A 16,274-nucleotide genomic window follows, 5' to 3' on the forward strand; every position below is an offset into this window, starting at 1 on the left:
AAAGAGTGAGAGCGAATAAGGGGAGATGGAGGAAAGAGAGTGAGAGCAAATAAGGGGAGATGGAGGAAAGAGTGTGAGAGCGAATAAGGGGAGATGGAGGAAAGAGTGTGAGAGCGAATAAGGGGAGATGGAGGAAAGAGTGTGAGAGCGAATAAGGGGAGATGGAGGAAAGAGTGAGAGCTAATAAGGGGAGATGGAGGAAAGAGTGAGAGCGAATAAGGGGAGATGGCGGAAAGAGTGTGAGAGCAAATAAGGGGAGATGGAGGAAAGAGTGTGAGAGTGAATAAGGAGAGATGGAGGAAAGAGTGTGAGAGCGAAAAAGGGGAGATGGAGGAAAGAGTGTGAGAGCGAAAAAGGGGAGATGGAGGAAAGAGAGTGAGAGCGAATAAGGAGAGATGGAGGAAAGAGAGTGAGAGCGAATAAGGGGAGATGGAGGAAAGAGAGTGAGAGCGAATAAGGGGAGATGGAGGAAAGAGTGAGAGCAAATAAGGGGAGATGGAGGAAAGAGTGTGAGAGCGAATAAGGGGAGATGGAGGAAAGAGTGCGAGAGCGAATAAGGGGAGATGGAGGAAAGAGTGAGAGCGAATAATGGGAGAAGGAGGAAAGAGTGAGAGCAAATAAGGGGAGATGGAGGAAAGAGTGTGAGAGCGAATAAGGGGAGATGGAGGAAAGAGTGAGAGCGAATAAGGGGAGATGGAGGAAAGAGAGTGAGAGTGAATAAGGGGAGATGGAGGAGAGAGAGTGAGAGGGAATAAGGGGAGATGGTGGAAAGAGTGTGAGAGCGAATAAGGGGAGATGGAGGAAAGAGTGTGAGAGCGAATAAGGGGAGATGGAGGAAAGAGTGTGAGAGCGAATAAGGGGAGATGGAGGAAAGAGTGTGAGAGCGAATAAGGGGAGATGGAGGAAAGAGTTAAAGCGAATAAGGGGAGATGGAGGAAAGAGTGAGAGCGAATAAGGGGAGATGGAGGAAAGAGAGTGAGAGCGAATAAGGAGAGATGGAGGAAAGAGAGTGAGAGCGAATAAGGGGAGATGGAGGAAAGAGTGAGAGCGAATAAGGGGAGATGGAGGAAAGAGAGTGAGAGGGAATAAGGGGAGATGGAGGAAAGAGAGTGAGAGGGAATAAGGGGAGATGGAGGAAAGAGTGAGAGCGAATAAGGGGAGATGGAGGAAAGAGTGAGAACGAATAAGGGGAGATGGAGGAAAGAGTGAGAGCGAATAAGGGGAGATGGAGGAATGAGAGTGAGAGCGAATAAGGGGAGATGGAGGAAAGAGAGTGAGAGCGAATATATCAATGACAGTAGAATCACATGCACCTTAGCTTCCTTCCTGGACTTCCTCTTCTCACGATATAGGCGGGCCGCTCTATGAGGTGTGACACGCAGCCGGCGGGCTACTTGTCATTCAAGAAAGCAGTGATGGTTTAGGGAGGCGTGGCCACAGGTGACAAGCGGCCCCACAGACCATCGGCCCACAAGGAGGTATAATTGTAAAAGTTATGTTATGTTTTATTATATTATCATCATTTACATACTAGGGGTTGAGCGGGTTCGGATTTCTGCAATCCGAACCCCCCCGAGCTCCCCCGATCCGAGGCCGATCCGAGTCAGGCTCGACTTTTCCCGCCTGACTCGCATCTGAAATCGAGGCAAAACGTCATCATCCCGCCTTCCGGGTCTCGCGGGTTTTGGATCCTATATAAAGTACCCGTGTCGGCGCCATTTTCTCACTCGGCTGTGGACAGTGAAGAGGGAGGGTGGGAGTTAGGGCTGGCTGGGCTGTGTAGTGTAGTGTAGTGCAGTGTAGTGTTGTGCTGTGCTGTGCTGCTGTTGTCCATAGGGGCTGTGTCCACTCCTTCAAAGTCCATAGGGGCTGGCTGGACTGTGTTGTGCAGTCAGTTGTCCATAGGGGCTGTGTCCACTCCAAAGTCCTGTTCAGTGTCCCAGTCCTAAAGGGGTGCAGTAGTGTTGTCCAGGGGGTGCTTAGGGGTGCTCCCCCCAAGTGCAAAAAAAAATAATATTTTTTCTGTGTTTGTGAATTGTGTGCACTGTGGCTGCACGTGCATCAACAAAGGAGCAGCGCCAAGCGTGCGCCTGTGTCCCATAAGTAAAAGGCCGGCTGGCTTGTCCGTTAAAGGGTGCTGTAACCCCTAAACGGCACTCCAAACAAAATATAAAAAATTTTTTTTTGTGTGTTTGTGAATTGTGTGGGCTGTAGCTGCACGTGCATCAACAAAGGAGCAGCGCCAAGCGTGTGCCTTTGTCCCATAAGTAAAGGGCCGGCTGGCTCATTTCTTAAAGGGTGGTGTAACCCACAAAGTGCACTAGTCTCCAACAAAAATAAAAAATTATTTTCTGTGTTTGTGTGCGCCTTAGCCGCACGTATATATCAATATAACATAAATGGAGGACCAAACTTTCTCCGAAAAAAATAAAATAGGGAAAGATCAAGAACCACTTCCTCCTAGTGCTGAAGCTGCTGCCACTAGCCATGACATAGACAATAACATGCCATCAACGGCGTCTGCCAAGGCCGATGCCCAATGTCATAGTAGAGGGCACATACAATCCCAAATGACAAAGTTCAGGAAAATGACCTTGAAAAAACATTTAAATCATCTGAAGAGGAACGTAAACTTGCCAATATGCCATTTACGACACGGAGTGGCAAGGAACGGCTAAGGTCTTTCCCTATGTTCATGACTAGTGGTTCAGCTTCACATGACGATGGAAGCCCTCCTCCCACTAAAAAAATCAAACGAGTTAAGCTGGCAAAAGCACAGCGAAGAACTGTGCGTTCTAAAAAGATATCACAAATCCCCAAGGAGAGTCCAAGTGTGGTGGCGGTTGCGATGCCTGACCTTCCCAGCACTGGACAGGAAGAGGTGGCTCTTTCCACCATTTGCACGCCCCCTGCAAGTGCTGAAAGGAGCACCCACAGTCCACTTGCTGATATGCAAATTGAAAATGTCACTGTTGAAGTACAACAGGATGAGGATACTGGTGTAGCTGGCACTGAGGAGGAAGTTGGCGAGGAGGATTCTGATGGTGATGTGGTTTGTTTAAATCAAGCTCCGGGGGAGACAGTTGTTGTCCGTGGGATTAAAAAGCCCATCACGGTCATGCCTGGGCAGAAGACCAAACATTCCACCTCTTTGGTCTGGCAATATTTCTATCCAAATCCGGACAACAACTGTCTTGCCATATGTACCATATGTAAAGGTGAAATAAGTAGGGGCTAAGACCATAAGCAGTCCAGGGACACCTAAATCCCTTTTTCCTGTTTTATCCAAGGAATCGGTGGATGAGGAGGATGAGGACGACATCTTGCCTCCGTAGAGCCAGTTTGTGCAGGGCCAGATTAATTGCCAGCTTGTTTTGTGGAGGCCCAAACGAACCAATCATTTCAGCCACAGTCGTGTGGCAGACCCTGGCGCTGAAATGACTGGTTTGTTAAAGTGTGCATGTCCTATTTATACAACATAAGGGTGGGTTGGAGGGCCCAAGGACAATTCCATTTGCACCTCTTTTTTTTCTTTGCATTATGTTCTGTTTGGGGCCTAGTTTTTTAAACTGCCATCCTGTCTGCCACTGCAGTGCCACTCCTAGATGGGCCACGTGTTTGTGCCGCCCACTCGTGTCGCTTAGCATAGTCATCCAGCTACCTCGGTGCAATCTTTTGGCCATAAAAACAATATTGTGAGGTGTGAGGTGTTCAGAATAGACTGGAAATGAGTGGAAATGAAGGTTATTGAGGTTAATAATTGCATAGGTGCAGAAAAACCCACAAATTCTGTGATTTAAGCTGTTTTTATGCATTTTTTCAAAAAAATACAGATCCAAAACACAAAACCCTGAACCCAAAACACGGAAGGGTGGTTTGGGCAAAACCAATCCAGATCCAAAACACGAAGAAAGATCCAGATCCAAAACCAAAACACGAAAAGTGGCCGGTGCACACCCCTATTACATACAAATCAAAAGAGTGTCCTACAAAGTAATCACTTGCCGTTATTGGCTCAGGGTAATATATATTTTCTGAATATTAAGTATTTGATTCCTGGGAGCACCTCTAGCTACTGGTTACCGTTTTATGTATCATATTAATCTCTATACGCTGGTTTCAACATTATATTTGATTCACTATTGCCCTGTGCTGGATACAATACTTGACTTGTGGGCATGACATGATAGTCCCTAAAAACAGAATATGATGATATGACAGTTACTATATAAACAGAACATGACATGTTAGTCCCTATATAAAAACTACGTCATGATAGACACTATATAAACAGAACATGTCATGATAGACCTTATCTAAACAGGACATGACATGATAGTCCCTATAAACAGAATATGATGATATGACAGTTACTATATAAACAGAACATGACATGTTAGTCCCTATATAAAAAGAACATGACATGATAGACACTATATAAACAGAACATGTCATGATAGTCCTTATATAAACAGGACATGGCAGGCTCTATATAAACAGGACATGTCATGGTAGTCCATATATAAACAAGGCATGACATGTTAGTCCCTATATAAAAAGAACATGTCATGATAGACACTACATAAACAGAACATGTCATGATAGTCCTTATATAAACAGGACATGTCATGATAGTCCCTATATAAACAGGACATGACAGTCTCTATATAAACAGGACATGTCATGGTAGTCCATATATAAACAAGGCATGACATGTTAGTCCCTATATAAAAAGAACATGTCATGATAGACACTACATAAACAGAACACAACATAATAGTCCATATGGAAACAGGTCACAACATGCTAGTTACTATACAAGCAGAACAACATGACATTATAGAAACCAACAGACCTGGATCTGTAGGGCTAATGCCATTGATTGCAGCTTTGCTGCTGAGGTCAATCATCTGGTGCAGTCGGAGTTTCCTACAGTATATTGAAGCCCCCTCTGGTTCTAGAGAGATAATCAGCTGTTCGGGGTACTCAGGAGACACCATTCCAGCCTATTTGACAATAAAAAATGTCAGTACTAGGGTTATAACAAATATTTAATCACATGATACAACATAATCACAATTATAGATGCTCAAACCGGCTGTGTTTTTATTTTTCCCGTACCTTGAACACCAACAGCAAACTTCAAACTCTGTGGCATTTGCTGTTCACATTGAACATAAAACATTTCTATTTATTTACAAATATTATTTCAATAATTATTTGAAGTCAGTATATACTGAAACACTAATTGAACTCAAACTGTTGCTCTCAAATGCGAATGGGGATTTCCATATGTGGACTGTAAAACAGTGGTATGCAAGTTCCACACTGCAAGTGTACTGTAATTCAGCAGTATGCAAGTTCCACACTGCAAGTGTACTGTAAATCAGCGGTATGCAAATTCCACACTGCAAGTGTACTGTAAATCAGCGGTGTAATCAGTGGGTTAAATAGTTAATTTCTACATAGGCATATAAGTAACACACACCTATACCCCTTGCTAGGCCTCTTGAGGTTTGGAATGAGATTGTCTTAATACAGTTGTTGTTTTTCCATAGAATGGTCAAATGACCTTCGGGGTCAAAGAAGCCATAAAAATTGAGGCCTAGCTCTACCTGTCATTTCTACTACTAGAAGTATAATGAGCCATTCATAGCTTCTATGTTCTTATCAGTAGTGAACCACATTCCAATGAGGTGACCACTGTAAAGCTGTGTAGAGATGCTAAGCATTATGGGTAACTTAGTGATGTCCATACTCTACACACAAAGGAGCTTTGAGACAATTCATCTCCATACAAACTAGGATATGTCATTACTGTATTTCTTTGTCTGGTAATATCTTAGTGTTTACAGAGCATGTGCAATAGAGATAAGTTTGGTCAATGCTACGCTGGACCAATGAGTGCTTGATACCTAGCACTGTATGTAATTAATATGGGCTTAATATCCGGCAAGCCAACACCCCATACTAAGGTATATAAACCAGAGGTACACAAAGGACCCTTTAGCTCGTGGTAGATCTGAGACTGCAGTAGGATGCTGCCAATGTATATTATATATCATCTGGAATTTGGAAAATGAGAGCTCCCCAGAGAGAAGATGATGAAGTACATCTTAGGTTGCTGATGATGAATTACCGGTGTCATCTGAATACATAGACAAAAGTTGAGAATACTGTATACTTTGTATGTTGTTTGTTTATTGTTTGTTTGTTACTTGTAAATAAAGTGTGTTCATTTGTACTCACTCATATTGGTCACATGTGTGTACTATTTCATTTCGATCAGAACGAAACCCACCGTTATGCAAGCGGTATGCAAGTGAACTGTAAATCAGCGGTATGCAAATTCCACACTGCAAGTGTACTGTAAATCAGCGGTATGCAAATTCCACACTGCAAGTGTACTGTAAATCAGCGGTATGCAAATTCCACACTGCCAGTGTACTGTAAATCAGCGGTATGCAAATTCCACACTGCAAGTGTACTGTAAATTAGCGGTATGCAAATTCCACACTGCAAGTGTACTGTAAGTCAGCGGTATGCAAATTCCACACTGCAAGTGTACTGTAAATCAGCGGTATGCAAGTTCCACACTGCAAGTGTACTGTAAATCAGCGGTATGCAAATTCCACACTGCAAGTGTACTGTAAATCAGCGGTATGCAAATTCCACACTGCCAGTGTACTGTAAATCGGCGGTATGCAAGTTCCACACTGCAAGTGTACTGTAAATCGGCGGTATGCAAGTTCCACACTGCAAGTGTAAGGTAAATCGGCGGTATGCAAGTTCCACACTGCAAGTGTACTGTAAATCAGCGGTATGCAAATTCCACACTGCCAGTGTACTGTAAATCGGCGGTATGCAAATTCCACACTGCAAGTGTAAGGTAAATCAGCGGTATGCAAGTTCCACACTGCAAGTGTAAGGTAAATCGGCGGTATGCAAGTTCCACACTGCAAGTGTACTGTAAATCAGCGGTATGCAAGTTCCACACTGCAAGTGTACTGTAAATCAGCGGTATGCAAGTTCCACACTGCAAGTGTAAGGTAAATCAGCGGTATGCAAGTTCCACACTGCAAGTGTACTGTAAATCAGCGGTATGCAAGTTCCACACTGCAAGTGTACTGTAAATCAGCGGTATGCAAATTCCACACTGCAAGTGTACTGTAAATCAGCGGTATGCAAATTCCACACTGCCAGTGTACTGTAAATCAGCGGTATGCAAATTCCACACTGCAAGTGTACTGTAAATCAGCGGTATGCAAATTCCACACTGCAAGTGTACTGTAAATCAGCGGTATGCAAATTCCACACTGCAAGTGTACTGTAAATCAGCGGTATGCAAGTTCCCCACTGCAAGTGTACTGTAAATCAGCCGTATGCAAGTTCCACACTGCAAGTGTACTGTAAATCAGCGGTATGCAAGTTCCACACTGCAAGTGTACTGTAAATCAGCGGTATGCAAGTTCCACACTGCCAGTGTACTGTAAATCAGCCGTATGCAAGTTCCACACTGCAAGTGTACTGTAAATCAGCGGTATGCAAGTTCCACACTGCAAGTGTACTGTAAATCAGCGGTATGCAAGTTCCACACTGCAAGTGTACTGTAAATCAGCGGTATGCAAATTCCACACTGCCCGTGTACTGTAAATCAGCGGTATGCAAGTTCCACACTGCCAGTGTACTGTAAATCAGCGGTATGCAAGTTCCACACTGCAAGTGTACTGTAAATCAGCGGTATGCAAGTTCCACACTGCAAGTGTACTGTAAATCAGCGGTATGCAAGTTCCACACTGCCAGTGTACTGTAAATCAGCGGTATGCAAGTTCCACAGTGCAAGTGTAAGGTAAATCAGCGGTATGCATTAACGTGATGGCTGCAGTTATTTGTTTGGATTGTTGTATGGTTAATAAACTGCTTTCTGCTTTTCCTCTGCTAACCCCTATCTTTCTTTATACACATCTTCCAATTTATAGGTGCAGATACAATCTGAGCGCTCTCGGACAACAATACACACTGCTATACACACTGCTATACACACTACTATACACACTACTATACACACTGCTATACACACTGCTATACACACTACTATACACACTACTATACACAGTGCTATACACACTGCTATACACACTACTACTATACACACTGCTATACACACTACTATACACACTGCTATACACACTACTATACACACTACTATACACACTGCTATACACACTGCTATACACACTACTACTATACACACTGCTATACACACTGCTATACACAGCGCTGGGGGTAGGGAGGAGGCAAGTGTACATAGCAGTTGGGTGCACACAATGTGCACTGTGACAGCATGCCCACCTCCCTTACAAATTGTGACAGCACCCCTCCCCTACACAAACAGAATGTGACAGCACCCCTTCCCTACACAAACAGAATGTGACAGCACCCCTCCCCTACACAAACAGAATGTGACAGCACCCCTCCCCTACACAAACAGAATGTGACAGCACCCCTCCCCTACACAAATAGAATGTGACAGCACCCCTCCCCTACACAAACAGAATGTGACAGCGCCCCTCCCCTACACAAACAGAATGTGAAAGCACCCCTCCCCTACACAAACAGAATGTGACAGCGCCCCTCCCCTACACAAATAGAATGTGACAGCACCCCTCCCCTACACAAATAGAATGTGACAGCACCCCTCCTCTACACAAACAGAATGTGACAGCACCCCTCCCCTACACAAACAGAATGTGACAGCACCCCTCCCCTACACAAACAGAATGTGACAGCACCCCTCCCTTACACAAACAGAATGTGACAGCACCCCTCCCCTACACAAGCAGAATGTGACAGCACCCCTCCCCTACACAAACAGAATGTGACAGCACCCCTCCCCTACACAAACAGAATGTGACAGCACCCCTCCCCTACACAAACAGAATGTGACAGCACCCCTCCCCTACACAAACAGAATGTGACAGCACCCCTCCCTTACACAAACAGAATGTGACAGCGCCCCTCCCCTACACAAATAGAATGTGACAGCACCCCTCCCCTACACAAACAGAATGTGACAGCACCCCTCCCCTACACAAACAGAATGTGACAGCGCCCCTCCCCTACACAAATAGAATGTGACAGCACCCCTCCCCTACACAAACAGAATGTGACAGCACCCCTCCCCTACACAAACAGAATGTGACAGCACCCCTCCCGTACACAAACAGAATGTGACAGCACCCCTCCCCTACACAAACAGAATGTGACAGCACCCCTCCCCTACACAAACAGAATGTGACAGCACCCCTCCCCTACACAAACAGAATGTGACAGCACCCCTCCCCTACACAAACAGAATGTGACAGCACCCCTCCCCTACACAAACAGAATGTGACAGCACCCCTCCCCTACACAAACAGAATGTGACAGCACCCCTCCCCTACACAAACAGAATGTGACAGCACCCCTCCCTTACACAAACAGAATGTGACAGCACCCCACCCCTACACAAACAGAATGTTACAGCACCCCTCCCCTATACAAACAGAATGTGACAGCACCCCTCCCCTACACAAACAGAATGTGACAGCACCCCTCCCCTACACAAACAGAATGTGACAGCACCCCTCCCTCTACATATACAAAGTGTCACATCATGGGCCTGATTCTGAGACGGACGCTAACTCTGAATCAGGACTTTATTCTTGTGTGGCCTCTTGGCCGCTCGCTTAGCTGTGGATGACCACCCACAGCTATTGCGAGCAGCTAGGATGATGGTCGCGATGGTCCAGACCATCACGACCTTCGGGGCTTGCGTTGAGACCCTTGTGGTAGGGTCTTGTGGCCGCAAGCCCCAGAGAGCTTCCGGCTCTCACCAGTGATGTCAGTGGGGCCTCCCACAAACGGCAGGCATTCGCTTGGGAACGCCTCAGTTTGTGAAGCCACGCCCCCACCACGCCTACAAAATGGGGCTTGCACACGTGCAGTGCGGCCGCTGCGCATGCGCAGAGCCCACCATCGACCCGCTTGCGAGCGGCTCTGAATCAGGCCCCATATCCCTTTACACATACACACTGCAAGAATATCCCTGCACAGGCAGGTCAAGTAGACTCTTTGCTGGGGCACTCTTAAATAGTGGTATGAAATAGTTAATGATGTGATGAATAAGTAATAAAATAACAATTTGAATTCACTCGTTAAAATATTGGTGCTAACAGCACTGAAAACACTGAATTCCAAGACAAGACAAAAAGACAAACATGAACATATAACATTGAAAAAGTAATAAATCCTGCCTGAAGAGTCCAATCAATGTTCTTATTGCAGGAAAATAATGGGCGAGAATATAACCTATCTCTAGGAGAGATAGAGATGGCTGGCAGCCGCAGACAAGGTAAGTATAGATTAATATACACAAAGCAGGTATTCCTTACTAATAATGACCACACATAACCTTTGTGTTTGGCAAATACGTCTATGTTATAGGACTAATATTATGATATAATCACACAAAAGGTCCACTGGTTTCTAAGTAATAAATTATAGTACCTCAGTGTCTTAATATCGTGGATCACAATCAGGTGCTGTCAAGCTACTCATAGAAACCTAGCATTCAAACTGCAATTAATATAAATTGATTCTAGGCTTAAACATCAATATAAAAATAAAACCGCACTACAAATCATCACTTATTGGCTGTTCAAAGTGCACATGATTTGCAAGTGTCAAATTTATCTAGTGATCACATTTGTGCATAGTGCAAGAAAAACATTTTTGGTAGCTGAAAGAAGGAAAGTAGGCACATGAGATAGCTCCCCACTTCTGCTTTCACTCAGAGTGAGTGCAGGCCGAGTGATGAGAGAGTGGAGGGTTTAGTGTCCATAGAAACAACAGGGTAGTGGTGTATGTTAAAGATCTGTAGGGTGTTAGGTGGGCTCTGTTACATAAGCATTGCAGAACCTCAAATGCGCCCCAGATCAGTCAATCTGCCACCAGAGGGGATAGAAGGGTACCTGTAAAGTAGTGTGTAGTCTGCAACAGCAGAAATGGTATGTGCTGCACTGCCTTCAGCTGTCCGATCAGCTGCCTTGTTCCAAGCTGCAACTAGTGTATGCTGTGCAGCGTCTGTAGCGTGTTGCACAATGGCAATCACGTGACGGCGGTCAGCTGATCGGGCCTGTGATTGACGCGCGTTTCGCCCGCAGGCTTGTTCACAAAGAGGATGCCCAGAAGCATTCTAACTCCTTGTGCCAGTATTTACTTGTGGGCTGCCCAATCCGGACCCCGTATTCTTGATTGATGTTTCCCTGGCCAATAGTCTATCAGCCCTGGGTTGGCCTATCAATCTGCTGCTGAAAGTGAGTGATAGCTGTTTCAACCAATCCTGGTTAAGCTGTATTCTGGCTTGGTAAAACGCTGAAAATTTCAATCACTTATAACTGAACTGAAACTTATAATTAAGTTAAAACAACGGAGAATATTATTAAAATATTACAGGGACAAGATCCAAGTGGCAGCAATATAAATAGTCAACCTAGTAGTGACAAGATATGAATCAGTGATAGCATCAATATCATTATATATCCAAGCATTCTGTCTGTTATGTCAGTTAACTATCTTGTTCATATGAAACAGGAATTGTATAATTATACAGATATTCATAGCTCCATGTGTCAGTGTTGACAAGCGGGCTAGTCAATCCGGACCTCGTATAATTAATGTTTCCTCTGGCCATCAATCAAACTGCCCCGGGTTGAACTAAAATGGTGATAGCTGTTACAGCCAATCCTGATTTAGCTGTATCTTGGTTTGGTAAACGATGAAAAGTTAAATTGCTTATAACTAAAAAACTTTTGATTAAATTAGTGAGACATCAGATAATATAGTTTAAGCATTGCAGGAGCAAAATCCGAATGGTAGTAATGTAAATAGTCTACCTAGCAATGACAAAATCGATGGTTACATTAATGTCATTGTGTGTCCAAGTATTCTATCAGTTTATTTAACTATACTGAAGCAGGAATTCTACAATTATACATATGAAGGAGGAATTATGGGTATATATAAATTAAAAAATAATAAAAATAATGAATAGATTGGCCCTTAAATATAAATACACAACATTCTAACCAGTGTGTTTAAAAGAAAAGACAAGAGAAAAGAGAAAGAAAAAAGAAAAGGAGTGATGGTGAACAAGGACTCCCTAAAAAATGTGCAACCTAGTATATTCATAAAACTATAATAGAACACTAATTAGTGGTGAATATATGTATGAAAAAAAGTGTTTTGTGAAAAATTATTATAAATGGAGTGACCCCTTTAAATACATCACTCCCTAATCAGTGTGTAAGAAGAGGGAGTGTAAATAGTGAATAATAACGGAAAACCTCCCTATGAAATGTGCGACTTGTGAAAAATATTAGTCATAATAATATGAAAATATGTGTATGAATTGATGAAAATTAAGTATTGACGCACGAATCTGGTGATGAGATTCCAATGTGATGAATCTGATAAAAAACGTGATCAATGGTGAGTGAAAAAATTGTGTATTAATAATATGTATAGAAACAACTGCCTCAACATATGTCAATATCCATGTGTAAAACTCGAAGAATTCTAACTAAAATTTATAATTTATAGAAAAACACTATAATTGATGTGTTCGTTCATGCCATAAGGTGCAGTACTGTTCAACTTGAAGGTCCAAAAACTCTCTTTCTTCAGGAGTGCCTTAGTAATATCTCCTCCTCTAATACCCAAATTTATGGTTTCTAACCCATAAATCTTCATATCCTTGTATGAATTGTGATGTTTCTGATGAAAATGTCGGGCTACAGTGGTCAATTGTTTCATCTTCAAAATGTCTTGTTGTACATTCCTGATCATGCCCATGTGCTCCAATATTCTTTCTTTCAGCATACGTGTGATCATCCCCGCGTATCTCATCCCACAAGGACACTCAATACAGTAGATCACATTCTTAGTGCGACAGTTGACATAATGTTTCAATGACATCATATTGCCATATCTATCCTCAATTTTATTTAAGTTGTAGATGTAATTACAGATCCTGCAAGAGCCACAAGGATATGTTCCAGTGGTCATTGATTTTTTAGAGGGGTATTTGGTGTAATGACTTCTCACCAGTTTGTCCCTCAAATTAGGGGATCTTTTCCAACTCATGGAAACATTCCAATCTAATTTTAAGGCAAGATCAGGATCTGCTAGTAGAATATGCCAATGTTTCTGAATTCTTTGTTTTATGTCTCTCCAATTATTACAGAAGTTGCCCACAAATCTGATGTTGTTGGTTTTTTTGGGGATCTTTCTCCCAAAAATGAGTGAATCCCTTTTGATATGAGAAACATTATTGAATGCTCTTTTTATGGTTCTTCTACTGTATCCACGTTCTCTTAGACGGTCTGTTAATTCTATACTCTGTGTCATGAAGGTACTATCATCAGAGCAATTCCTCCTGAATCTTAGAAATTCACCTTTGGGGATGTTATCCAGAGTGGATGGAAAATTAAAACTTGAGTAATGTAACAGGCTATTGGTAGCCATGTCCTTTCTGTAAAGTTCCGTAGCCAGGGTGTCATTCTCATCTCTGTATATTTTTAAATCCAGAAAGGAGATGGCCGTGTTGCTTGCTACATACGTGAGTTTCAAATTAATATTATTCACATTAAGATCACTCATAAAGTTTACAAATTGTTCTCTAGTGCCATCCCATATCAGTAGGATGTCATCTATATACCATAGCCAAGACATGATGTGTCGTGTGTGGTGTTCGTTACTGTCTCCAAAGACGATTTCACGTTCCCACCACCCCAAAAAGAGGTTGGCGTATGTGGGGGCACACGCTGCCCCCATCGCCATGCCTCTTATCTGCAGAAAAAAGTGATCATCAAAAGTGAAAAAGTTTTTATATAACACAAAATGCAGGAGTTTCAAAAGAAAGTTGTGAAAGTCATTCAGTCCTTCCATATTAAGGAAGTATCTCATAGCCTCTATACCTTGCTCATGCCCTATGCTGGTATAGAGGGATTCCAATCAATGCTGATCAGTAAATCATTTTTATTAAGATGAATTTCATGAATTCTTCTTAGCACATCGGTGGTATCTTGTACGTAGGATGGTAATCCAATCACATGTTGGCAAAGGTGAGTATCAATAAAAACACTCGCTTTCTCTGTTAAGCTCCCAATCCCAGACACAATAGGTCTGCCTGGTGGTTTTTGTAAGTTTTTCTGTACCTTTGGGAGTAGGTAAAAAGTTGGAACTTTCGGATTATCTACGGTGAGGAATGCAAGTTCTTGTTTCATGATCGTACCTTCTTGGGCTGCTCTGTTGATAATCTTACCATAATACTCTTTATAATTTTCTAAGGGACTAAGAAGAAGTCTCTTGTAACAATCAGTATTGTAAAGTTGTTTGTTTTTTTCTTCAATATACATCTCAAGAGGCCACAGGACGATGTTACCACCCTTATCTGATTGTTTTATGATCACATCAGGTATAGCTCTTAGTTCGTCAATCGCCTTCAATTCATTTTTCTTTAGATTCCCTTGATGGGTCTGGTATTGCTGTTTTTTATAAATATCATCCAATTCTTTTGATACCAGATTTAAGAAGACCTTTATTTCCGGGCAGATGTTATCCTGAGGCCAAAATGTTGACTTGTTCTTACATAAGGGTCTAGAGGTCCATGAAGTTTCTGCTGGAATATCAGGTTTATCATCTAGATCTTCCAGTATTAGAAGTATCTCTTGTTCTTGCCTCGTCCACTGTATCCCACCTTGGGTGTAAACCGGTGGATTTATGTCTTGATGACTAAGGGTCGGAGGATGTTCTTCCTCTCTTGCTTTCATATCCCTATTGGCATAGAATTTTGTCAGAAGCAGTTTACGTCCAAAAAGTTTTAGGTTTGTTTCCCACTGAAATCTATCAAATTTATTCAGTGGTGAGAAGGATAAACCTTTCTCCAAGACTGATACCTGTGATAAAGTCAGGACATGTTTAGAAAGATTGATGATCTTGAGGGGGCAGTAGGTATCATTGTTTCTTGTTGTAGTTTTTGCGTGTTTGATACCGCGCAGGTGAGGGAGATTCTCATCTCCTGCTTCTGCCTCTTCTTCCCCCACCTGATCTTCCTTTTATAGTAGTGTCCTGAGGGCCTCTTCTTTCCCCTAAAAAAGAAAACTGTTCCACAGTATTGGATCCTAATAGTGTGGCTTCTTGATTTTGGCGGGCAGACAAGAAATTCCCCTCTGATTCAGAGTAGTCAGTATCAGAAGAACTATAATTGTCTCTGTTCTTAGGGGTAGCTGTGTTTTTAAATCTTTTTGTCCACCTGAAAATCTTTTCGGTCCCAAGAAAATTTACCTCTTTTTCTTTCAATGATGTTAGCCTCGTATATCTCAAGATCTTTTTTATATTTTTCAAAAGTTTGTTGAAAACTGGTACTTTGTTCCCAAGTTTCCAGAGCTTTGCCCACAGTGGTGATCTCTCTTTCACACTCCTCCAAAATAAGATGATTATGTCTGATGAGTATACTCATTAGTTCCTGAGAACATTTGAGTAAACTCATTTCCCATTCATTTTTCAAGTTGTCAGAGATTAAATCAAAAGTAGGAAATACTTCCGGTCTTAAGCCCCTTGGAGCAATCTTCTGTTTAGTATAATTCTCTAAGCTAATCAGGTTCCAATTAGTTCTGATCTGTTTCAATTGAATTTGTTTCAATTTCTGTAGATGCGCTTCCCATGAAGAATCTACAATTGATTCTCCTGGGTTGGTTGGAAAAATGCTGTCCAGATCTGTGATTTTGCATTTGTATAATAACTCATTTTTTAGATTAAAACTAGTCATTAAATTTGTGACCAACTCCACAGTGCAAACTGAGCTATCCAAAAATTGTTCTAGGCGTTATGTATGTCAATTTTAGGAATTGTTTTGTTTCTATAGAATATTGCCTCTGTGCAAAGAATCAGATACTGTACAGACACAGTGATATATATCTATAAGATGAGGGAAAGGAGAATCTGCACAAGAGAAAAGTATTTTGATGTAAATGTGAATAACCAACTATAAATATAAATTACTAGAAGTAAAAAACTCCAGTTTAATTGGAATGGTTTGTGGTGCTCCCAAAAGTCAAATATTATAAACAGAAAGAATATCCCTGCACAGGCAGGTCAAGTAGACTCTTTGCTGGGGAACTCTTAAATAGTGGTATGAAATAGTTAATGATATGATGAATAAGTAATAAAAT

At 42.2% G+C, this 16,274-nt stretch overlaps 1 protein-coding gene across 1 annotated transcript in view; it reads right to left on the reverse strand.

Annotated features, from left to right (window-relative positions):
* Nucleotides 1-16,274, reverse strand: part of LOC148508851 (heat shock 70 kDa protein 12A) — a 165,676-nt gene that overhangs the window by 73,565 nt on the left and 75,837 nt on the right. The window contains exon 5 of the mRNA XM_088443944.1: nucleotides 4,856-5,006. Coding sequence (XP_088300070.1) covers nucleotides 4,856-5,006 — 151 coding nt within the window. The remainder of the gene's footprint in view (nucleotides 1-4,855; nucleotides 5,007-16,274) is intronic.

Source organism: Taudactylus pleione, unplaced genomic scaffold (assembly GCF_031769625.1).
Source record: "Taudactylus pleione unplaced genomic scaffold, aTauple2 ptg000338l, whole genome shotgun sequence".
NCBI lineage: Eukaryota > Metazoa > Chordata > Amphibia > Anura > Myobatrachidae > Taudactylus > Taudactylus pleione.